The 23,701-nt window shown below is 36.9% G+C and overlaps 1 protein-coding gene and 1 non-coding gene across 3 annotated transcripts; one reads left to right on the forward strand and one right to left on the reverse strand.

The window, feature by feature from the left end:
- Positions 1-597: 597 nt before the first annotated feature.
- On the forward strand, positions 598-670 carry Trnan-guu (transfer RNA asparagine (anticodon GUU)). Its single transcript has one exon. It is a non-coding gene; the product is annotated as a tRNA-Asn (tRNA).
- A 7,452-nt stretch (positions 671-8,122) lies between these two features.
- Positions 8,123-14,223, reverse strand: LOC136283422 (EGF-like repeat and discoidin I-like domain-containing protein 3). Of its 2 annotated transcripts, XM_066172274.1 has the most exons (8): positions 14,166-14,223; positions 13,181-13,359; positions 11,841-12,184; positions 11,577-11,726; positions 11,379-11,495; positions 11,161-11,286; positions 9,683-9,996; positions 8,123-8,985 (listed from the first exon to the last, which is right to left on the reverse strand). In XM_066172274.1, the coding sequence occupies exons 3-8, from the start codon at positions 12,157-12,159 to the stop codon at positions 8,845-8,847; spliced, it is 1,167 nt and encodes a 388-aa protein (XP_066028371.1). In that variant the 5' UTR covers positions 12,160-12,184; positions 13,181-13,359; positions 14,166-14,223; the 3' UTR covers positions 8,123-8,844. The 2 variants fall into 2 exon arrangements, with proteins under 2 accessions (XP_066028371.1, XP_066028370.1); XM_066172273.1 differs by lacking the exon at positions 14,166-14,223 and having other exon boundaries at positions 13,181-13,459.
- Positions 14,224-23,701: the final 9,478 nt, after the last annotated feature.

The raw sequence follows: 23,701 nt of genomic DNA on the forward strand, positions 1-23,701 counted from the left end.
AGATTCGGTGTGTTTGAGATGAAGCCACATAGAACCTGATCCAGCTTACTTTGTAATCTAGGCGTCCCATGTGGCATTGGCGTGTTTAGCGGGTTCATGAGGATAGGGTATTTTAGAAAGTCATTTCACTTAATTACACAGCCGAATATTGTTTAATCTCCTAAATAACGGCTCATTTATTTTTCATGATTTAAGAGTGGTACTTTTTTGTTTGTTTGTGATATTTGTTTTAGGGACAACGGTTGACCCATTTTTGACATGTTTGGAACAAGGTGCATGTTACGTGGCAGTTTCGTAGTCTACATTAGTTATTTTAATTTTATTTGTGGCGTGTTTAGCGGCTCCTTGGGAGCTAAATGTTATCGAAAGTCGTTTTAATTGCAACTCCAAGCTTGGTGCATGTTAAAATATTTTCTTATTAAAATGTCATCAATTTTCTACTATGAAATTAATAGATCCTCGCAGCTAAGAACACTACTGAAATGAGTAGTTGTAAATAGGACCTGAAAAAAATTCGGGCCCGTACGGGATTTGAACCCATGACCATCATTCACTTGGATGTTTATTTGGACCCAATTCATTGACCAGCTCCCAGTTGGCTTGTTAGCTCAATTGGTAGAGCATTGCACCGTTATTGCAGAGCTGATGGGTTCAAGTCCCGTACGGGCCTGAATTTTTTCAGGTCCTATTTACAACTATTCGTTTCAGTAGTGCTCTTAACTGCAAGGATCTCTTAATTTCATCTCTCCACCGCAGTGCAAATATATGAATTTTCATATATCTAAAGTCATAATTTTCTACTATTTGCGGTATCTTTTGGTGTTTACTTTTTTATTTTCTTTACTCATCGCCCTTTGCAATTTCTTTTTTGCTCGATTAGAAAGAAATTATCCCAGTTAAAGTTGAGCCAGTTCGTGGTCGCAGTGTTTCAAAGCGGGAACTCTCGGAAAACAATTGAAGCGATAATAGCGAAGCGTTGGAAAACAGAAGTTAGGCTAAAATATTTAAATTAGGCGAGTGCAGTCGGAATAATATAGAGGTTCAGTGTGTTTGAGATGAAGCCACATAGAACCTGATGCAGCTTACTTTGTAATCTAGGCGTTCCATGTTGCATTGGTGTGTTAAGCGAGTTCTTGAGGGTAAAGTATTTTAGAAAGTCATCTCACTTAATTACACAGCCGAATATTGTTTAATCTCCTAAATAACGGCTCATTTATTTTTCATGATTTAAGAGTGGCATTTTAGACAAAGGTCCGAGCTTCATATCTTGGTGTAAGTTGTCTTATGATAAGAACTTTTGGAAAATAATTGTTTTTCGAAAGTTCCTGTTATTGCACATTTTAAAACATCTGCCACATTATGTGGATCTTAATCTTAGTAATTTTTAGTAATAATAGTCAGCTGTCTGTCAACTCATTTCACACACGCGAAAGGAAGACTGTAACGGTTCGCTAAATATGACTCAGCGGGAACTGAGCCAAATGTCTTTGTGTTCCTTATTGGTGTAGATAACCTTGCAATTATATTGCCACAAGACAAGAAGTCTTCGATTTTGAGACGTTGTCATATCGCACACCTCCAAATTTATATTTTCTGTTTACTTTTTTGTTTGTCCGTGATATTTGTTTTAGGGACAACGGTTGACCCATTTTTGACATGTTTGGAACAAGGTGCAGGTTACAAGTATTTTAGAAAATCATTTTACTAAATTAGGCAGCCGAATATTGTTTAATTTTCTAAATAAAACTCATTTATTTTTCATGATTCAAGAGTGGTATTTCAGACAAAGGTCCGAGCTTCATATCTTGGTGTCAGCTCTCTTATGATAAGAACTTTTGGAAAACAATTGTTTTTCGAAAGTTCCTGTTATTACGCATCTTAAAACAACTTCCACATTGAGTGGATCTTAATGAGTGATGGCTTGCATGGTTTATGGTTAGAATTTTGTCTGGCAAACGTTAATTTCTTTCCGTTATGCTTATCAGAAATGTCAAAATTTTATTTCAGTTAATTTAAAAGGTTAAAATTAACCTCCAGCAACGTTGTAAAACACTTTTGCTCGCTCACTTTCACCGTCTATCAGAGCCGATATTTTTTCGATATAGTTTTCAATCTTGGTGTAGATAACCTTGCAACTACATTAGCCACAAAACAAAACCATACCAGGATATGATTCTGAAATATTGACTCATCGTAATTCTAAAAATTTTTTCTTTCTTTTTTTTTTATTTCTTTTTTGCAATGTTTTCGTCTTACGGCTAAAAATTTTTACCGTCTTATGATTAACGGTTAACCCCGTTCAGCTCTCTCTACTAAACACAACTTTGGCATATTAAGATGGTGATACTTCAAACCAAATGCGGTTACACCGTTGTTTCGTAGTCAGCATTAGTCATTTTCATTCTATTTGTGGCATGTTAAGCGGCCTCTCTGGAGCTAGATGTTATCAAACGTTGTAAAAAATTCATGAGAATTATGACCAATCAATAGGTAGTATTTGAGTCACAAGTTTACTTCTGTAAACCCCAAAATAAATCAACTGTATGGAAGCACGGGAAGGCTTGAAAAGGTAGAGGGGAGAGGCTGGGGTTGATGAATTATGTATTAGTAGAATTATTAATAGGATTCATTTTTATAAAGATTTTTAACTCCACTACCCTCCCCTACCCTAGAGGAAACAAGAAAAAAAAGTGTTTCTGGAACAAAATCTAGTGTTTCCGTCCCCTCTAAGTCTGAATTCGTCAGCAGAAATAAGACAAAAATCGTTTCCGAAAAGTAACCTAGTATTTCCGTCGACATTCTGTCTAATTACCTCAACGGAAACAAGAGAAAAACGTGTTTCCGGAACGTAACCTTGTATTTCCGTGAACGTTTAGGTCTGATTACGTCGACGGAAATATAAAAAATCAATGTTTCCGCAACGTTACCATGTGTTTCCGCACATGTTAACATGAAGTTACACTTGCGGAAACGTTTGTTTCCGCCAACTGAAACCTGACGGAAACATGCAAAAAAGTGGTACGGTTCCGCTGTGACCGCAGCAACGGAAACACGAGTAAACTTCACCAAACCGATAGCGGAAACGCGTGTTAACCGTTGTGTTTCCGCAACGGTTTCACATATTTCTTCCACGTTTCCGTTTACGAATTCTTGATATTTCGTCCTATGCTTAACCTTAATAAACACAAGCCATGGAAATTTGTGCAAAGTTTAATAATCAATCACTAGCTTGATACAAGAAAAATAAAATTACATAAAGAGAAAAATGGGTGGCTATTTTACACTTCTGGACAATTCCACACTTCATCTCTGCGTCTAAAACTGAACGGAACGTCGCGAACCTGTTCTAATGAAATGATACAATTTAGGAACCAATTTAATTTTTTGCACTGAGACGCCGTTTACACAATGCCTCTTGCCTCTTGTCAGGTTTATTGAGAACGTTTAATGCATCCTCTCCTTCCATCTCAGTCAACTGACGGTTAATCGCACAAATTAACAAATAAAGCGATCGCAAGTGGACAGATAACGCTCTCCATTTTGCTTGGCCACTGCAGAAACGAACTTGCCTAACCAAAAGTTTAGCGTATTTGGCCACATATGCTCTAGTGGAACGATCAGATTTTGAACATCTTCGCATTTCAGATCGGCCACTCTACCAACTTCTAACATTGTACATGTATTCTGCCGCCGCTACTACCATTCCTCGAAGACTTTTCTATCCCATTTAGTGTTGTATTGTATTGCTTTCGGAGGGGCTTCCGACAGTAGACTGGTCTCTTCTTCTTTACTCTTTAAATTTTGAGAACGAAACCGACCAGCCATTTTTCTTCTACAAAAGCTATGTGAAAATGAATTGCTATGATTCAATGCTGAATATTTCCAAACTCCTATGAAACAACTGCACGCCCAAGTGGCTAACATGACAAACGCAATCTACTATCACGGTTTTATTCCACAAGTCAAATAAAATATTCGCGTCCGACCTTTATGGGCTTTAGAGGGTTCCCTCTCATATTTCATCAATTATTTTTAATTTGGACACAAAGCTTGGCGCATGTTACGATTTTTTGTTATTGAAATTCAATCACTTTGCCGTCATTTGACAGTAATGTTTTGGTGTTTACTTTTAATTTTAATCTTCCTTCTACTACTCCACTTCTGTTCGAATAGATCGAAGTTATTGTAGAAAAGTCCAGTGGTCTAATTAGTGGCCTCATTTTTTCGAAGAGGTGCACTCTCTCAAAACAATTAAAGCGATAGTAGCGAGGAATTTGCTACGAAAAGAAACGTGACACAAGACATTTACGAAATATGACAGGCAACAAACTGGATAACCATGTATTTAGTTAACTGAGAGTCAGTGGTTACCCTCTTCAGTCGAGGCTAAGAGTGCCCTCTCGTTCATCTACAGTCTTCAACCTTTGTTCATAGTTATTGAACTTCGTTTCGATTCGAATGAATCTAGCAGAGTAAAGAAGCAAACATAAAACAGACAGAGCTGAGCCGGCGCTCACCGGGAAAGAAAGATCTCGAAAACTCATGAACGATGGAAGCTGACCAAAAGCAACTGTTTGGTATGTTTTAAAGTATACCGGCGCCTCTGTCACGGCTAAACGTGACATCAATTTCCTCGTAACTCTCGCTGTTGTTCTGCTTGCTTCCTTCTTTTAAAGTGCGTCCCTTTATGTATTGACTTATGTGATAGAGGTATGTTGTACTATACTCGAGCGTTATTTGGAATGAGACATTAGGATAAAAAAAATTAAAGAGACACTTCCTTTCTTGTATTTTATTCATCTAAAATCTTCTTTTTCTATTACGTCAGATGCTAAGGTTAATTCGACTGCGTTTTTTTTTAAATTTAGCTTGTAGGATTTTTAGCATTGTGCTTCATGCAACAAAGTTATTCCAGGGAAAGATCTTAATAGAAGATAAACATAATTTGATGTAATGGCCATAATATCTTGTTTGGCTACGACAGTGGGGCTCAGAGACAGGAATACAACCTACTGAATTGCTTAGCTTGTGTAGTTTATGTGTTGATTGACAAAGCCAAGTCCTTTGAGAAGATAATACGTTTCTGTATCGAAACAGTTCATCAATAGCCCATTCCTTACGAAACATTATAAAATGTTCAGAGAAATGCGTGCGCCGTAATTGGTCAGAACGAGTTCATTATTTAAGAATTTGTTTATACTTAGCGTGCGTATATCGAGTTATGGATGCACACGGGAAGTTTGGAGAGCACGTAAAATGCGTGAGAGTAGCTCAAGGCGCAGCCGAGAGCAACTCTAGCTTTTTTAGTGCTCTCCAAACTTCCCAAGTACATCCATAATTCGATATACGCACAGCTAAAAGCATGAGCAAATTCTTTTGTAGCAGAGCGACAACAAGGATGTGCGCGAAGAAGCCTTTTATTGTGATAGGGTGAAAAATTCTCACAACACACAAAAAAAAGTAACTAAACGTCCCTATTGGCTGGTCAAAAACACGCCACATTTTATACTTGGGTTTTAGCGAAAAGATTTGATCCAGTTAACTGATAACTGTGAGTGAAAAGCCCAAAATTTACGGGGAAAATGGAGAAAATCAAAGCCAAACGAACTCGTGTCGCTAAAAAATGTTTTAAAAGTCAAAGACCCGAAGTTATCAAGGGTTTTGATTGTTCAAAATAATGTTTACGCTGCCGTGTACGGTGCAATTGGAGAAAATAGACTGCAGGAAACTTGCAGTTTCTTCCTGGGCAACCACCACACTGTTATTTTTACGAACAGTTACGGCTGCAGTAGAGGACTCAGGTAAAAAAAAACGCTCACGTCATCTTATTTACGCACGGGTGTGCCTAAATAAAGATTTTGTTCATAGCGGCTCAATAGGACTTATATAGGGCAAGCATGTTATAAATTTCCATAAAGCTTGCGCCTTACGTCACATGAGTGCACTGTTGAGTTACAATGCACACAGCTTACGTCATCGGCACGAATGCGCGCAATTAACGATACATTTTATAAAAGAAATAAAAAATAAATAAAAGTTCGAAAACTTTTTGTGATATATACCTTTCAAGATTTTTTTTGTGACCGCTCAAAAACCAATCTTCCAAAGGAGAGATGACCTTTTGTGATAACGAGGATATCATGGCTAAACCCCTCAGAGGTCATCCATGCAAAAGTCTTGCCGAATTTGCCATGAACGCGACCCCAGGTAGGCGGGTTACCCCACCTTGAGACGTTTACATGGCAAATTGTCACCCCGGCCGACAGGGTAACCCTACCTGGCAGACCAGACCCCACCTATCATGTAAACGTGATCAAAATAAAATAAGAAATTATATAGACAGGCGGGTTACTTCACCTACCTGGGGTCCCCCACCTCCATGTAAACAGGCCCTTATACGTTTGGCCCTCATGCATCATTTGATAAATGGAGTGTTTTTCGTGGCATTGCTGCCTGGCAATGTCACAGAACACGAGAGAAATGAAAAACAGCGCGGTAAAAAATGAAGCCTGCCAATCAGCCATATGCATATCAGATCTGTGATACCTGCGAAGAAGAAGGCGAGCGTTTTCATGGAAAAAGTTTTTGATTTAACTGGGAGGAGTATTTGAAAATCTAAAAGGAGGATGGCAAGGCTGGTGAAGTCCAAGTGATAATAATGTTAACAAACAAATATCTAAATGAAGACGCACCTAGTAATCTTCCAATAAATAATCTCTCACACAATATTAAGCCACGACAGACTTACGGCATCAAAATTTCAAAAAAAAATAAAAGAAAGAAAAAAGCTGTCTAATATCATTTTGGGGAAAATTCCTCTTTGGGTAATCGAGGAAAAAAGAATTTTTTCTCGCTTTAAAATCCGGCCCTCAACCTTTTGTAGTCTTTCTTGCTAGCGATCAGTTTGCGGGAAAAGATGATGAACTGTGTAAAAAAAATTAATTTTTGACAGCTTGTAGAAGATTTTAAGGAAAAAAAAATACGAATCTTTCCCTTGATGAAATAATAGATTCGGATTCATCTCTTTCGTGATCAATTCAATTTCATCATTTAAAATTTCAGTGAGGATAAAATACTACTTTTAGTTTTCATCTGAAAAAAGTGATTTTTATAACAAACTATGGAAAGAAGATACACCTACCTGGCTAAAAGTACACGTTGGGTCTTTAACTGACTCCGTTTAGTCTTTTTTCAGGGTGTGAAGCATTATTGCCAAAAGTAGGTTGTTAACAGCCAACTGAAACTGACAGGATGTTAAGAGGGAGTAATATTCTCTTGGAGGAAGTTATATCATTCCACGGACAACCACGTAACAGATAATTAGCCACTGTCTTTCCTCTCAGGGGTATATCGTTGTTTGAATAGCACGATGTTATTGGGAAACGTTAATATATTTTATATAATTAGCCACCTCCTCTTTTTTTTTTACAGGGGTGCATCTTGGTTGGATCATTCAGATATTATTAGAAACAGCTCACATCTTCTTTCAAACTAGGCATTGTTGTGTTGTACGGACAACTGGAGCTAATTGTACTACACCACGAACAACCAATTTTAACAGGTAATTAGCCATTGTCTTTCCTAACAGGGGTGCATCTTTGTTGGATGAGCGGGATGTTATAGGAAACAGTTAATATTGTTTCAAACTAGGAGTTGTTTTGTTTTACGGCTAAATGGAGCTGAATTGATGTTTAGAGGGGATGAAATAACATCACGAACAAACTCCCAGTAAATAATTAGCCAAAGTTTTTCTTTAAAAGGGCGCATCCTTGTTGGATCAGTGGAAACAGTTTAGATGTTTAGAGGAATTGAAATAACATCACGAACAACCTCTGGGTAAATAATTAGCCACCGTTTTTATCTACAGGGATGCATTTTTGTTGGATAAGTGGAAACAGTCAATATCTTTTCAAATTAGGCGTTTTTTTTTTAACGATAAATTGTTGTTTAGAGGAACCGAAAAAACTTCACGATAAAACTCTGGGTAAATAATTAGCCACCGTTCTTCTTTACAGGGGTGCATCTTTGTTGGATCTGTGGAAACAGTTAATATCTTTTCCAAACTTGGCGTTCTTTGGTTGGTGATCATTTCCTTTAATTTATTCTCATGATATTATGGATGATTCAGCAGTATAACTGTAAGGAGTGATTAGATGCTGGTCATACTTAGGGTGTAAAGAGATAAGGCTGACACTGTTGAGTTTGACTTGATGAACAGGTTGCTAGAACGGGGAATCTAGATCCAGGTCCCTGACCAACTCATTTCGTGCATTTTTATATCATGCTTCAACTGAAAAGGAGGAGATAGGTTTAGGGGCCACCATATATAAGCTTGTTGTAAGCTTTTCTTTTCGGGTGAATAAACTGTTTGTTTTGTTCTAAATTGATTACAGCTGGGTAGACATAACAGTGGAGAATAAGCTATTAAGGCTGACTCAGTCCTGTTATCCCGGGATATTGAACTAAAGTTATTCAATCTTCTTGTTTCTATATTACAAAACAGCCTTAAGACCCCGTTGTGATTATCATGATGTCAGCTTTGGCATTGGAACATAAACTTCTGGAAGTTTGCAAAAATAAAACATATAGAGTAAAATAGTAAAGAAACTTCTTCGATAAAAACCAAAGCAATAAGGACTCCTCACTGTTTGAAATTTTTGAAAAGTGGTCGAAAAAGAAACTTTTATATGTAACTATGTAACGGCATATTCTGTTGGTGATCAGGTTATTTCACAATTCACACTGAATATTGACAGGCTTGGCTTGAGCATCGACAGTTCGCATTGTTTGTTATTTTTTATCTACATTTAAACTGTTCAAAAAAGAAAGAATCCATAATTGCCATCATTTTCGCACAAATATTTCAGCTCTCAAACATGGAAAATTGTGGTACGTGACGGGATAAAACCGAACGTATCTGGCCATGACGTCAGTAGTGAAGAAATGCTTTACGACGCTGTGTTGGTCTGAGTTTCCTGAGAAAACCTGGAAGGGGAAAAAATACATGCAACATAACGAGAAAATAGTGTAGTTCGACAACGCATGATGTAAGTCTTAAGGGAAATGTTTTATGGAAAGGTTGAGGTGGGGAAGACGATCTAACTTTCGTCAATGCTGGCCAAGAAACTTATGTTGTATCTATGTTGTATCTAGGTAACTTTAGACGGGGACATCTTTATGACTAATCTATGATAGAACTGTTACCTTTTTTATCTTGAATACTGTCGCAGTAAAAAAACTTAAGATAATTCCAAAAGCTTTATTGTGAAAGAAATACAAGCTTGAGAGCTGCCAAAACTCTGGAACGAAAACTCTGCGCTATTTTACTCTTTTAACGTCACTCCTTTATCATTTATAATTTGCTTCACTTAATATATTGGTAAAGATCTCGAAATCGTGATAGTTATCAGCAGACTATTGGGCCCATTTTCCTGTAAAAAATAGTGAACTGCTATTCATGAATGCGTCTACTGATGGCTATTTTGTTTCTACCGCTTGAAAACGGTTTTGGCAGATTGGTCACGGGACTTTTTGTCCCACCGTTCGGTCAGTAACCATACTCATGAATAGCAACAGTTCACAGTCTTGCTGGCAGTGGTGCAATTTTTTAAGTCGATTTTGTAATTCACTGAATTGGACTCTTCCCGGTCCTATAATCATTATTAACAGTTGCCGATCAAACCTTCGCAGTGCTAGTTTCCTCGTAAGCGTTCCAGGTTACACCGTCTGTGGATAGGTACAGTTTGTAGCTAGTGGTCCATGAAGGGTATATCCTTTCTCCTTGGGAAGCCACAGCACAAACAGATAGCACTGTACCCATATCAACTTGAAGATAGTCTTTTCTGTTATTTTTGGCCTTAGGACACCATGCTCCATGCTCCCTCCTTTCATGAAGTCGGCCATACTTCGGATTATGTCTTGCTTTATTGAATGTGCTTGCTGTCATTCTGGCATCGGAGATTGCATTTTTGTCTGCCACGCCAGCAGGCTTACATTCTAGATGAGAGTAAAATGAATCAAACAGTAAGGCTTATATTTTCCTGAATTTATTTTTTTGCTTCCCAATGAAGAACAATATGATTTAATTAGTATAGACTTTGAGCGTGGATCAAGCTGCAATGATTTAAAAACATGGTCTACGAACTTTACGCTGTGAGGCAAGCACAATGATCACCTTTTGGTGAATTGTAGGTCCATTCATTTTATAAATTCTCAAATGTAAGACAATGCTGTATCGTTATCACAAAAATTGGCCATTGGAATTATCTATGGCGATTTGTATGTCTGTGGACATATCCTTTATCATGGAAAAGAGTAAGCTCTTTGACCAAACATTCGAATTACAAGAAAAAAAAAGCCGTGACTTTATTAATTTCAAAAAATACCATATGTCAGCAACTCCAAGTTTTTAAAGAAAAAGTGCAATTTTCCCCTCGTTTCGACGTCCTTACTAATCATTTCAACCAAACATAATAGTAAATCTCCGATTGGTGAGTGGTACGTCCACACCTTTCCTAACCTCACAGATTTAGGAAATTGTTTTGCCGATATCTCAAAAATTGAAACTTGTGGAGCTTATTGTAGAAAGAAGTAGCTCCATGAAGTTCGCCCTTGTTACGGGCGAACAATATGACCATATTCCATGGAGAAAAAATCGTTAACCAGTATTGGCACTGTGTAAAAATTTCAGTTCGTAGTGATTTAAAATAACGAACTTATTAGCATTTGCTGGGTTTAGGCAATTTTCAAACTCATTGTTGAGCTTTACGAGCTCGAAAACTTTTCGTGATATATCGCTTTCGCGATTTTTTTTTGACTGCGCAATTACCAATCTTCTAAATTGGCGATGGTCTTTGTGATGACGAGGAGATCATCGCTGATCCCCTCGGAGGTCATCTGTGCAAAAATCCTGCCGAAACGACATTTTTAGCTGTTTCCCACGTCAAAGTATACTCTCCCCTCGTAAATGAACTAAAGAAATATATGCGTTTCTCTTTCACTGATCGCCTGATCAACGGTAACTTACTTCTCACAAGAAGTTGTGAACAATTTCTCTTGTACATCATAATTAAGCTATCTGCGAGGGGAAAGGGAGCCGTAAAGGATTCTAATGGAGATGATAATGAAAATGACAAAGACAATAACAGATAACAACCGTACCTTTGCAGCTGTTTCTTCCGTCGCCAATAAATCCCGATTTGCATGTACAGTTGTAAGAGCCATTAGTGTTGCTACAAATGGCATTTACATGACAACCATGCTGGCCTTCCTTACATTCGTTGATATCTATGGATAAGCATACGTTAATTTAATGTCGTTCCTTCATCTTATTTGTTCAGCATGAACTTTAGCAGAAACTTTTTCAACAAAAGAAAAACCTTTTTCACAATATATTCCTGTCCAACCAGATGAGTTACACGCGCACGAGTAGTTGGTTTCACGGTTCACGCAGTTTGCATCGTTTTGGCATTGGTGCTTGACACAAAAGTCTGCAACTAGTTAAAAAGAAAACTGATTAAGAGAAGGCCTTTCATTAGCACAGAGGCAAATAGCCATGGAAAATGTCTTGTACCAACCTTTTGTCTTCATGTCGCAACGAGCTAAAATAGAGTTCCCAGATCTTGTAGAATCCAGCCAATAATTACCATTAACTGCTTGTCCTCCCTCACTCGCCTTGATTTCCTTGCACGATTCAGCAGGCAGCTCACGGATTGATCCCAGGGGAACTGAAATGGAAATATTTCTCTTTGGTTGAATAAAAGTTAGAAAAATCAGTAGCTAGTAATGCAAAATCCATAAACGTAAGCACCCTGCTATTTTATTTTTGCAAGTTCTATTACCTCGTTTTGGACCTTTCGCCATGTAGTATCTGTACTCGTCCTTGACAAAGTCCTTTGGTCTGGCCTCTTTAGTTCGGTTGTTTAACTCACATATTGCAATGAATATGACGACATTAAAGCTTTGACATCTTTCATCAGCGAGACAAATGTCTCTGCATTCGGGCGTACCTGGTGCAGTGTTGAACGTCTTATAGGTATGGCCTTTAAGCATCATTTGATAAATCGAGTTTATTCCGTGACATTGTTGACAAGCAATGCCACGGAACATGAGAGAAATTAAAAACAGCGCGGTAAAAAACGAAGCTTGTCGACCAGCCATATGAAGAATAACAGATCTATGACACCTGCGAAAATATGGTGAGCATTTTAATTGAAAAAGAATTAAGTAAAAGGGCGGGTTATTGGACAAGTCCGAGAGAGTATGGGAAAGCTGATGAAGTCCTAAAAAATTAATGAGCAAGAAAAATATTGAAAATAAGCTTAAGCCCCTGCATGGCATATAATTAGCCACTGTCTTTTCCTAAAGGGGTGGTTATTTGTGATATCAATGGAATGATATGATATACAGTTTTAAACTTTGATCAAAAGATTTCCAACATATGGAATACCGTTCAGATTCAGATAAATATGAACAGTGTATTTCTCGCACTTGTGCATCAAACGACCACTGAGAAGGATGAGAAAACTATCTGTGCCAGGACTAATAGAGCTCATTTTAATCTTTTTTCTCGATGGAATGAACTGTGTACTCTTTCATTGATAACTACACGAGGTAAACATAACAATAAAATAATATGAAGCTTTTAGGGATAAAAACCAAGCTGTTTAATCTTCTTGCTTGTTTTTTTAAAGCACAGCTCTTAAGACCCCTTGGCGATGATCAAGACATCTAATATACCCTTGGAACACTTCACTTTAAGACGCTCTTAAACAATTAGATATAATGATGGTTACCGTACTCGTTTTTGAGTTGCAAACATGAAAGGTTAAAATCAAGGATTTAATTGCAACACGCTAATAAATAGGTTGGAATCTTTTGGTACCATCAAAGTGTTGTCGTTTCGATCCACCTAAAGAATCGTGTTTAAACATCGAAACAAATTTGAACCTTTGTAGTGCGGCCAAATAAACAAAATGTAGGCTGAAATGAAACAAATCAGCCCAGATTCTTCGTATTCACATCTTTGAGGATGTGGCTAACGATTCAAATGTTGGCCATCTGATTGTTCGGCAAACGAAAATGTTCTTTATGTTACGGTCGACAGAAATGCTGAAAATTTATTTGAACCATTTCTTAAAAAAATTTAACTAATTCATTTTTCAAAAACACATTTACTCACCAGCTTTTACCTTCAGAGGCAAGCGACAAGGCTAATTCCAGATCGAGTCGTTGTTGGATTAATTCAGAATAATTTCCTGTTTGTTTTCTTCCTAATTTCCACAAGGCGATAGAGTTTCGGGTCAAATGACTCTATCTCGAACTTCGTGTCGAGGTATTCGCTCAGATATCTGTTAAATTCTGAAATAGAACGGTGTTCTCCGATTTTAATTCTTTTCCTATATCTTTCAATTGGCTTTACTTTCCCAGCTCGTTATGAAAAAAATTATGCTTTTCAGGAGAGCCATCACTCGCACAATGAATTAAGAAACTTAAGATCCTAGAAGTAGTCAGCTGTCTGTCAAATCATCCCACACACGCGAAAGGAAGACAGTAACGGTTAGCGGAATATTACTCTGCTAAATGAAATGTCATCAATTTCCTCTAATTTTTGCTCGATTACAAAGAAATCATTTGTTTCTTTTTTTTTTTGTGATATTTGTTTTAAGGCCAACAGTTGACCCATTTTTGACATGTTCGGAACCAGGTGCAGGTTACATGATAGATTCGTAGTCTGCATTATTTTTTAGAAATTTTTTGTGACCTTTAAAGCAGATTCTTGGGAGCTAGATGATATCGAAAGTCGTTTTAATTGCAACTAAAAGCTTGGCACACATTATAATATTTTCCTAATGAAATTTCATCAATTTCCTACTATTTGACAGTAATTTTTGGTGTCAACTTTATTGCTAACTTTACTCATCGCCCTTTGCAACTTTTCTTTTGCTCGATTAGAAAGAACTTATTCCAGTAAAAGTCGAACCAGTTCGTGGTCGCAGTATTTGAAAGAGGGAACTCTCGGAAAACAATTGAAGCGATAATAGCGAAGCGTTGGAAAACAGAGGTTAGGCTAAAATATGCAAATTAGGCGAGTGCAGTCGGAATTGGGACAATATAGAGGTTCGGTGTGTTTGAGATGAAGATACATAGAACCTGATCCAACTTACTTTGTAATCTAGGCGTTCCCTGTTGCATTGGCGTGTTTAGTGGGTTCATGAGGATAAGGTATTTTAGAAAGTCATTTCACTTAATTACACAGCCGAATATTGTTTAATCTCCTAAATAACACTCATTTATTTTTCATGATTTAAGAGTGGTATTTCAGACAAAGGTCCGAGCACTACTATTTGCGGTATATTTTTGATGTTTACTTTTTATTTTCTTTACTCATCGCCCTTTGCAACTTCTTTTTTGCTCGATTAGAAAGAACTTATTCCAGTAAAAGTTGAGCCAGTTCGTGGTCGCAGTGTTTCAAAGCGGGAACTCTCGGAAAACAATTGAAGCGATAATAGCGAAGCGTTGGAAAACAGACGTTAGGCTAAAATATGCAAATTAGGCGAGTGCAGTCGGAATTGAGACAATATAGAGGTTCGGTGTGTTTGAGGTGAAGCCACATAGAACCTGATGCAGCTTACTTTGTAATCTAGTCGTTCCATGTTGCATTGGTGTGTTAAGCGAGTTCTTGAGGGTAAAGTATTTTAGAAAGTCATCTCACTTAGTTAGACAGCCGGATATTGTTTAATCTCCTAAATAACACTCATTTATTTTTCATGATTTAAGAGTGGTATTTCAGACAAAGGTCCGAGCTTCATATCTTGGTGTAAGTTCTCTTATAATAAGAACTTTTGGAAAATAATTTTTCTCGAAAGTTCCTGTTATTGCACATCTTAAAACATCTGCCACATTAAGTGGATCTTAATCTTAGTAGTTATCAGTAATAATAGTCAGCTGTCTGTTAACTCATTTCACACACGCGAAAGGAAGACTGTAACGGTTCGCTAAATATGACTCTGCAGGAACTGGGCCAAATGTCTTTGTGTTCCTTATTGGTGTAGATAACCTTGCAACTACATTGCTACAAGACAAGAAGTCTTCGATTTTGAAACATTGACACATCGCACACCTCCAAATTTTTATTTTCTGTTTTGTTTTTTTTTTGTGATATTTGTTTTAAGGCCAACAGTTGACACATTTTTGACATGTTTGGAACAAGGTGCAGGTTACAAGTATTTTAGAAAATCATTTTACTAAATTAGGCAGCCGAATATTGTTTAATTTCCTAAATAAAACTCATTTATTTTTCATGATTCAAGAGTGGAATTTCAGACAAAGGTAGAGCTTCATATCTTGGTGTCAGCTCTCTTATGATAAGAACTTTTGGAAAACAATTGTTTTTCGAAAGTTCCTGTTATTACGCATCTTAAAACAACTTCCACATTGAGTGGATCTTAATGGGTGATGGCTTGCATGGTTTATGGTTAGAATTTTGTCCGGCAAACGTTAATTTCTTTCCGTTATGCTTATCGGAAATGTCAAAATTTTAATTCAGTTAAAATTAAAAGGTTAAAATTAACCTCCAGCAACGTTGTAAAACACTTTTGCTCGCTCACTTTCACCGTCTATCAGAGCCGATGTTTTTTCGATATAGTTTTCAATCTTGGTGTAGATAACCTTGCAACTACATTAGCCACAAAACAAAACCATACCAGGATATGATTCTGAAATATTGACTCATCGTAATTCTAAAAATTTTTCCTTTCTTTTTTTTTTATTTCTTTTTTGCAATATTTTCGTCTTACGGCTAAAAATTTTTACCGTCTTATGATTAACGGTTAACCCCGTTGAGCTCTCTCTACTGAACACAACTTTGGCATATTCAGATGGTGATACTTCAAACCAAATGCGGTTACACCGTTGTTTCCTAGTCAGCATTAGTCATTTTCATTCTATTTGTGGCATGTTAAGCGGCCTCTCTGGAGCTAGATGTTATCAAACGTTGTAAAATTCATGAGAATTATGACCAATCAATAGGCAGTATTTGAGTCACAAGTTTACTTCTGTAAACCCCAAAATAAATCAACTATATGGAAGCACGGGAAGGCTTGAAAAGGTAGCGGGGAGAGGCTGGGGTTGATGAATTATGTATTAGTAGAATTATTAATAGGATTCATTTTCATAAAGATTTTTAACTCCCCTACCCTCCCCTACCCTACCCTACCCTACTCCCCTTTCCCCCTCTATGCTTAACCTTAATAAACACAAGCCATGGAAATTTGTGCAAAGTTTAATAATCAATCACTAGCTTGATACAAGAAGAATAAAATTACATTAAGAGAAAAATGGGTGGCTATTTTACACTTCTAGACAATTCCACACTTCATCTCTGCGTCTTAAACTGAACGGAACGTCGCGAACCTGTTCTAATGAAATGATACAATTTAGGAACCAATTTAATTTTTTGCACTGAGACGCCGTTTACACAATGCATTCAAAACACGTAACACTTTACTTGCCTCTTGTCAGGTTTATTGAGAACGTTTAATGCATCCTCTCCTTCCATCTCAGTCAACTGACGGTTAATCGCACAAATTAACAAATAAAGCGATCGCAAGTGGACAGATAACGCTCTCCATTTTGCTTGGCCACTGCACAAACGAACTTGCCTAACCAAAAGTTTAGCGTATTCGGTCATATATGCTCTAGTGGAACGATCAGATCTTGAACATCTTCGCATTTCAGATCGGCCACTCTACCAACTCCTAACATTGTACATGTATTCTGCCGCCGCTGCTACCATTCCTCGAAGACTTTTCTATCCCATTTAGTGTTGTATTGGGTAAAATTTCCGCACAGCCCCATACTATTGTAAAACAAATCTGTTTTCCCAATGGCAATGTATTGTTTTAGTCATTGTTTTCTCTATTCAAAACTGAATGCATAATGAAGTATGGGGCTGTGCGGAAATTTTACCTTGTATTGTATTGCTTTCGGAGTGGCTTCCGACAGTAAACTGGTCCCTTCTTCTTTACTCTTTAAATTTTGAGAACGAAACCGACCAGCCATTTTTCTACTACAAAAGCTATGTGAAAATGAATTGCTATGATTCAATGCTGAATATTTCCAAACTCCTATGGGACAACTGCACGCCCAAGTGGCTAACATGACAAACGCAATCTATTATCACGGTTTCATTCCACAAGTCAAATAAAATATTCGCGTCCGACCTTTATGGGCTTTAGAGGGCTCCCTCTCATATTTTATCAATTATTTTGAATTTGGACACAAAGCTTGGCGCATGTTGCGATTTTTTTTTATTGAAATTCAATCAATTTGCCGTCATTTAACAGTATTGTTTTGGTGTTTACTTTTAATTTTTCGTCTTCCTTCTACTACTCCACTTCTGTTCGAATAGATCGAGGTTATTCTAGAAAAGTCGAGCTAATTTGTGGCCTCATTTTTTCGAAGAGGTGCACTCTCTCACTCTCTAACCTTTTGTCTTCATGTCGCAACGAGCTAAAATAGAGTTCCCAGATCTTGTAGAATCCAGCCAATAGTTACCGTTAACTGCTTGTCCTCCTTCACTCGCCTTGATTTCCTTGCACGATTCAGCAGGCAGCTCACGGATTGATCCCAGGGGAACTGAAATGGAAATATTTCTCTTTGGCTGAATAAAAGTTAGAAAAATCAGTAGCTAGTAATGCAAAATCCATAAACGTAAGCACCCTGCTATTTTATTTTTGCAAGTTCTATTACCTCGTTTTGGACCTTTCGCCATGTAATATCTGTACTCGTCGTTGACAAAGTCCTCTGGTCTGGCCTCTTTAGTCCGGTTGTTTAACTCACAGATTGCAATGAACATGACGACATTAAAGCTTTGACATCTTTCATCAGCGAGACAAATGTCTCTGCAATCCGGTGTACCTGGTGTAGTCTTGAACGTCTTATAGGTATGGCCCTTAAGCATCATTTGATGAATGGAGTATATTCCGTGACACTGCTGACTGGCAATTTCACGAATCACGAAAGAAATAAAAAACAGCGCGGTAAAAAAAACGAAGCCTGCCGACCTGCCATATGAAGAAGCCATATGAAGCGCATCAGATCTGTGATGCCTGCGAAGAAGAAGACGAGTGTTTTCATGGAGAAAATGTTTGATTTAACCAGGGGGAGTGTTTGAAAATCTAAAGGGAGGATGGCAGGGCTGGTCAAGTCAAAAAAAATTGTAATAATGCTGACAAAAAAAAATCTAAATAAAAACTTACTTAATAATCTTGCGAGAGACAATCTCTTACAAAACATTAAGCCAGGAAAGACTTACAGCATCAAAATTAAAAAAAAAAGAAGAAGAAGAAGAAAAAAAAATCCTGTCCAATATTATTTTGGAGAAAATTCCCATTTGGGTAATCGTAGAAAATACAATTTTTTTCGCTTTAAAATCCGCCCTTCTATTTTCTCAGTTTTGTAGTCTTTCTTGCTGGCGATCAGTTTGCGGGAAAAGATGAGGAACTGTGTAAAAATATATATTTTTGACAGCTTTTATATGATTTTAAGAAGGAAAAAAGATGAATCAAATAATCTTTCCCTCGATCAAAGAATATCCTCGAAACACACAATTATTTCAGTAGTGGTTCATTTTAAAATCCTTCTTTACATCGTCAGATTCATCTCTTTAGTCATCCATACAATTTCATCATTTAAAACTTCGGTGACGGGAAAATACCACTTTTAGTATTCATTTTAAAAAAGTGATTTTTATAACGAACTATGGAAACAGGATACACTCACCTAGTTAGAAGTACACGTTGTTTCTTTAACTTACTCCGTTTAGTCCTTTGTTTAGGGTGTGAAGTATTATCGCTAATAGTAGGTTGCCAACGGCCAACTGAAACTGACAGGATGTTAGGAGAGAGCAATATTCTCTTGGAGGGAGTTATATTATTTCACGGACAACCACTTAGCAGATAATTAGCCACTGTCTTTCCTCAAAGGGGTATATCGTTGTCTAAACAGTAGTATGTTATTGGAAACTAGACTTCATTGCGTTTTACGGCCAACTAAAACTGAAAGGATGTTAGCCGATACTACTGTCTTTCCTCACAGGTGCATTTTTGTCGGATCAATGGGATGTTATGGGAAACAGTTTATAATTTTTTAAACGAGACTTTGTTGTGTTTTACGGCTAAATGGAGCTGAAATTGTTTTTAGAGGGAATTAAATAACACCAAGGTCAAACTTTTGACAGATAGTTAGTCATTTCCTTTCGTTACAGGGGTGCATCTTCGTTGAATCGGTGGGATGCCTTTGGAAACAGTTAATATTTGATTCAAGGGAGGCTTTGTTTTGTTTTACGGCTAAATGGAGCTGAATTGATGTTTGGAGGGAATGAAATGACATCACGGAAAAACTCTTGGTAAATAGGTAGCCACCTCTCTTCTTTACAGGGTGCATCTTTGTTGGATCATTCGGATGTTATTGGAAACAGTTCACATCTTTCAAACTGGGCATTGTTGTGTTTTACGGTCAACTGGGGCTACATAAATGTTGAGGGGAAATTCTATTATATTATATATATTACTTTGGACAACCAACTAACAGGTGATTAGCCATTGTCTCTCCTTTCCCTTATGTTGGATGAGTGGGATGTTATTGGAAACAGTTAATATTTTTTCAAACTAGGAGTTGTTTTGTTTTACGGCTGAATTGATGATTAAAAGAATTGAAATAACATCAGGAAAATAATTAGCCACCGTTTTTCTTTACAGGGGTGCATCTTTGTTGGTTCAATAGAAACAGTTAATATCTTTTTTTAAACCGGGCGTAGTTGTGTTTTACGGCCAGCTGAAGCTGAATTAAATAATGTTTACATGGAATGAAAAAACATCACGGACAAACTTTTGGTAAATAGTTAGCCGATAGGATGCAAGTATCTTTGTTGGAGCAGGAGATGCTATGGAGAACGATTAAATTTTTTAATAACCTTTCACACCCTTTGATCAGTATCCACATTCTCCAAATTCTTCTCTATACTTTTCCTTGGATACTGACAAGGAGAACTTCTTTAACAATCAAAGCTTCTTAGGTTGGTGATCATTTCCTTTATTCTCATGATATTAATGAATGATTCAGCAGTATAACTGTAAGGAGTTATTAGATGCTGATCACAATTAGGGTGTAAAGAGATAAGGTAGACGCCGTCGAGTTTGACTTGATGAACAGGTTGCTGGCACGGAGAATCTTGATCAAGGCCCTGACCAACTCATTTCTCGCATTTTTTATATCATGCTTCAACTGAAAAGGAGGAGATAGGTCTCAACCTCGCCATATATTATTCTCGTTGTAAACTTATCTATTCGGGCGACTTAACTGTTTGTTTTGTTCGACATGAATTACAGCTGGGTAGACATAACAGTGAAGTCATCCTGGGATATTGAACTAAAGTTGTTTAATCTTCTTGTTTCTATATTACAAAACAGCCGTGAGACCCCATAATGATTATCATTGTTTGTTTTAACCCCATGGTGTCAGCTTTGGTATTGGAACAAAGACGTCTAGAAGTTTGTGAAAATAAAACATGTAGAGTAAAATAATGGAAGAAACTTGTTCGATAAGAACCAGAGCAAGCTCACCTTTGAAACAAGAAGTTCAACCCTCTGTAACTATGTGGAAAAAAAAAAAGGAGGAGAAACGCAACCAATTTCTTACCAGCGTAAGAGGATTTCTCACTATTTGGAATCTTTTAAAAGTGATCGAAAAATAAACTTTTATATGTAACTTGTAGCTCAGCTAAAGGTGAAGATGGTTACCATACCACTTTTTGGAGCAGGCTCTAAAAGCTAGATTTAAGAGTGATTGCATAATTGTATTGTTACTACAGTAACTATGGAAAGTCTGAATAAATAATCGTAACACATCTATAACTGGCCTCCAAGCATCTTCCAATACTATCATGATACATGATATAAAGAACCCTATGCAGCTTACGATGCAATTCAGTAATCGGTTACAGTTAAATTCTTTTTATATCTGCGTGTTTTATGGCTTCTTGACTGGTAAATTTTTTTTCAAAGTCGTTTCAATTATGTTACAAGGGTGGATAAGCGTTTAGATGTTTTCTGTAAACAAATCTCGTCAATTTCCACTATTTGACAATATCACAGAGGTGTGTTTTTTTATTTCATTTTTTATCTCTTTAGTGCAGCTTCACCTCTAGAAAACTCGGTAGACTTTGAGCTCGAAATGTCATACCATGCCAACTAAATGATTAAGTAACACCTAGCACAAACTCTTGACAGATAGTTAGTCATTTTCTTTCTTTACAGGGTTTCATCTTTGTTGGATCAGTGGGATACCATTGGAAACAGTTGATATTTTATTCAAGCGAGGCGTTGTTTTGTTTTACGGCTAAATTGAACTGGATTGATGTTTAGAGGGAATGAAATGACATCACGAACAAACTCTCAGTTAATAATTAGCCACCGTCTTTATTTACAGGGGTGGATCTTTGTGAGACCATTCGGATGTTGTTGGAAACAGTTCACATCTTCTTTCCTTGACCAACTCATTTCACGTATTTTTTATATCATGATTCAACCAAAAAGGAGAAGATAGTTTTAAGCGTCGCCATATATTAACCTCGTTGTAAGATTTTCTTTTCGGGTGAATAAACTGTTTGTTTTGTTCGACATTAATTACAGCTAGGTAGAGATAACAGTGACGAATTAGCTATTAAGGATGACTCAGCGCTCCTATCCCGGGATATTGAACTAAAGCTTTTTAATCTTCTTGTTTCTATATTACAAAACAGCCGTGAGACCCCATTGTGATTATCATTATTTGCTTCAACCCATGGTGTCAGCTTTGACATTGGAACATAAACGTCTAGAAGTTTGTGAAAATAAAACATATAGAGTAAGATGGTAAAAGAAACTTCTTTGATAAAAACTAGAGCAAACGCAATCTTAAACAAAAGGTTCAGCCCTCTGTAAGTATGAGAAAAAAAACAAAACAAAACCAAACAAAAAAGGAAGAGAAACGAAATCGATTTTTTACCAGTTTAAGGGCTCCTCACTGTTTAAAATTTTTGAAAAGTGGTCGAAAAATAATTCTTTATATGTAACTTGTAGCTCAGCTAGAGATGAAGATGGAAACCATACCACTTTTTTGGAGCAAGCAGATTTAAGTTGGAGTGATTGTATAATTGTATTGTTACTACCGTTACTATGGAAAGTCTGAGTAAATAATCGTAACGCATCTATAACTGGCCTCTAAGCATCTTCCAATACCATCATAACACATGATACAAAGAACCCTATGCAGCTCACGATGTAGTTCAGTAATCTGTAATAATTACTTTCTTTTTATATCTGAGTGTTTTATGGCTTCTTGACTGTTAAATATTTTCAAAGTCGTTTCAACTGTGTTACAAGGGTGGATGGGCGTTTAGATATTTTCTTAAGCAAATCTCGTCAATTTCCCAATAATTGACAATATCATAGAAGTGTGTTTTTTCTTCATTTTTTATCTCTCTTGTACGTACGGCTTCACCTCTGGAAAACTCGGTAGACTTTAAACTCGACATGTCATACAATGTCAATTTCACACGCTAATGTATGTTGATGAATGCTTTCGACCAATCAGATTTTCATAGTACGTCTAATGTATGATAATATAAAATATCCCGTTGTTGTGTGTCAAGAATAATTGATCGGCTTACGAATCCTCTTTAGGTTTTTCCAACTTCAGATCGTTAAAATACAGTTGCAAAAGACTGAAGCTGATGAACAACAGTCACTATGTGTTTCTTCTCTCTCTTCGATGAAATATGTGGCCATGAAAAGGATCTACCTCAGAATAATTTGAGGAATTTTCTTTAGTATTCCATCAAAATATTCTGGTGAAAGTTCTCGACCCCAGTACTAACCACCATTTTAGCTTCTTGCTGCAGTTTGAAAAGTAATTCCATGATACTCCTATTAGTTTTTGGCTCGAGGCCCCAGTGGCTCATGAACTTCGCTAGATTTTTGCTCAACCTAACTAGAGGTAAAACTCTAATACTTTCCCCTACTCGCCGAGGTGCAAAATGCAAAAGTATACTAAGGTATCGACGGCCTTGAATGGAGTCCCTTTATTTGCAAAACAATTAGATGAATGAAAAAGGGGATAAAAAGAAAAGAAATAAAATGGGCAAAAACTTTACTTTTGCATATTATTCTATTTTGAGCGATGATAGAAAATACCTATTTTGGACCTTACTTCTTCGTTTGGAGTAGAGTGTAGCTTCCCAATTTGACAGAAAAACTGATTTTGTTTGGATTTGTCTCATTTCGTATCATTACCAGATACGTACCGCGGGTTAACTGTATTAAAATCGCTGCAATAAATTGCGTTAGGATGATGAAGCTTCTTCTCTCATCTCACTACACCAAAATCATTATGGCTTTATCTTTTATATATTTTTTTCTTTTTTTAAGTGTACCAGACTCAGAGCACCCTAAGCTAGTAGTCGGCCACTGCTATCATTCAAGCTGTGAGTAAACTGTGTCAACTGTCATAGGGTTTCTATCACCACTCGAGTTATATTTGAAATACTGCATCAATCTTAAAGACAACTCCTCCTTCTTTCTGTTTTAATGACATAAATTATTAATTTTTCCATTACTTTTACCACTAAGGAAATAAATAACATTCTCAATTCCATTAGAGC

The sequence above is a fragment of the Pocillopora verrucosa genome, chromosome 9, assembly GCF_036669915.1.
Source record: "Pocillopora verrucosa isolate sample1 chromosome 9, ASM3666991v2, whole genome shotgun sequence".
Taxonomy (NCBI): Eukaryota; Metazoa; Cnidaria; class Anthozoa; order Scleractinia; family Pocilloporidae; genus Pocillopora; species Pocillopora verrucosa.

Excerpts from the sequence above, each read along its gene's own strand:
- LOC136283422 (XM_066172274.1), bottom strand. The coding sequence starts at position 12,159 with ATGGCTGGTCGACAAGCTTCGTTTTTTACCGCGCTGTTTTTAATTTCT. Across the intron at positions 11,496-11,576 it reads TTGCGACATGAAGACAAAAG|TTGCAGACTTTTGTGTCAAG; the intron begins GTTGGTACAAGA and ends CTTTTTAACTAG. Across the intron at positions 9,997-11,160 it reads CGGAAGAAACAGCTGCAAAG|AATGTAAGCCTGCTGGCGTG; the intron begins GTACGGTTGTTA and ends ACTCTCATCTAG.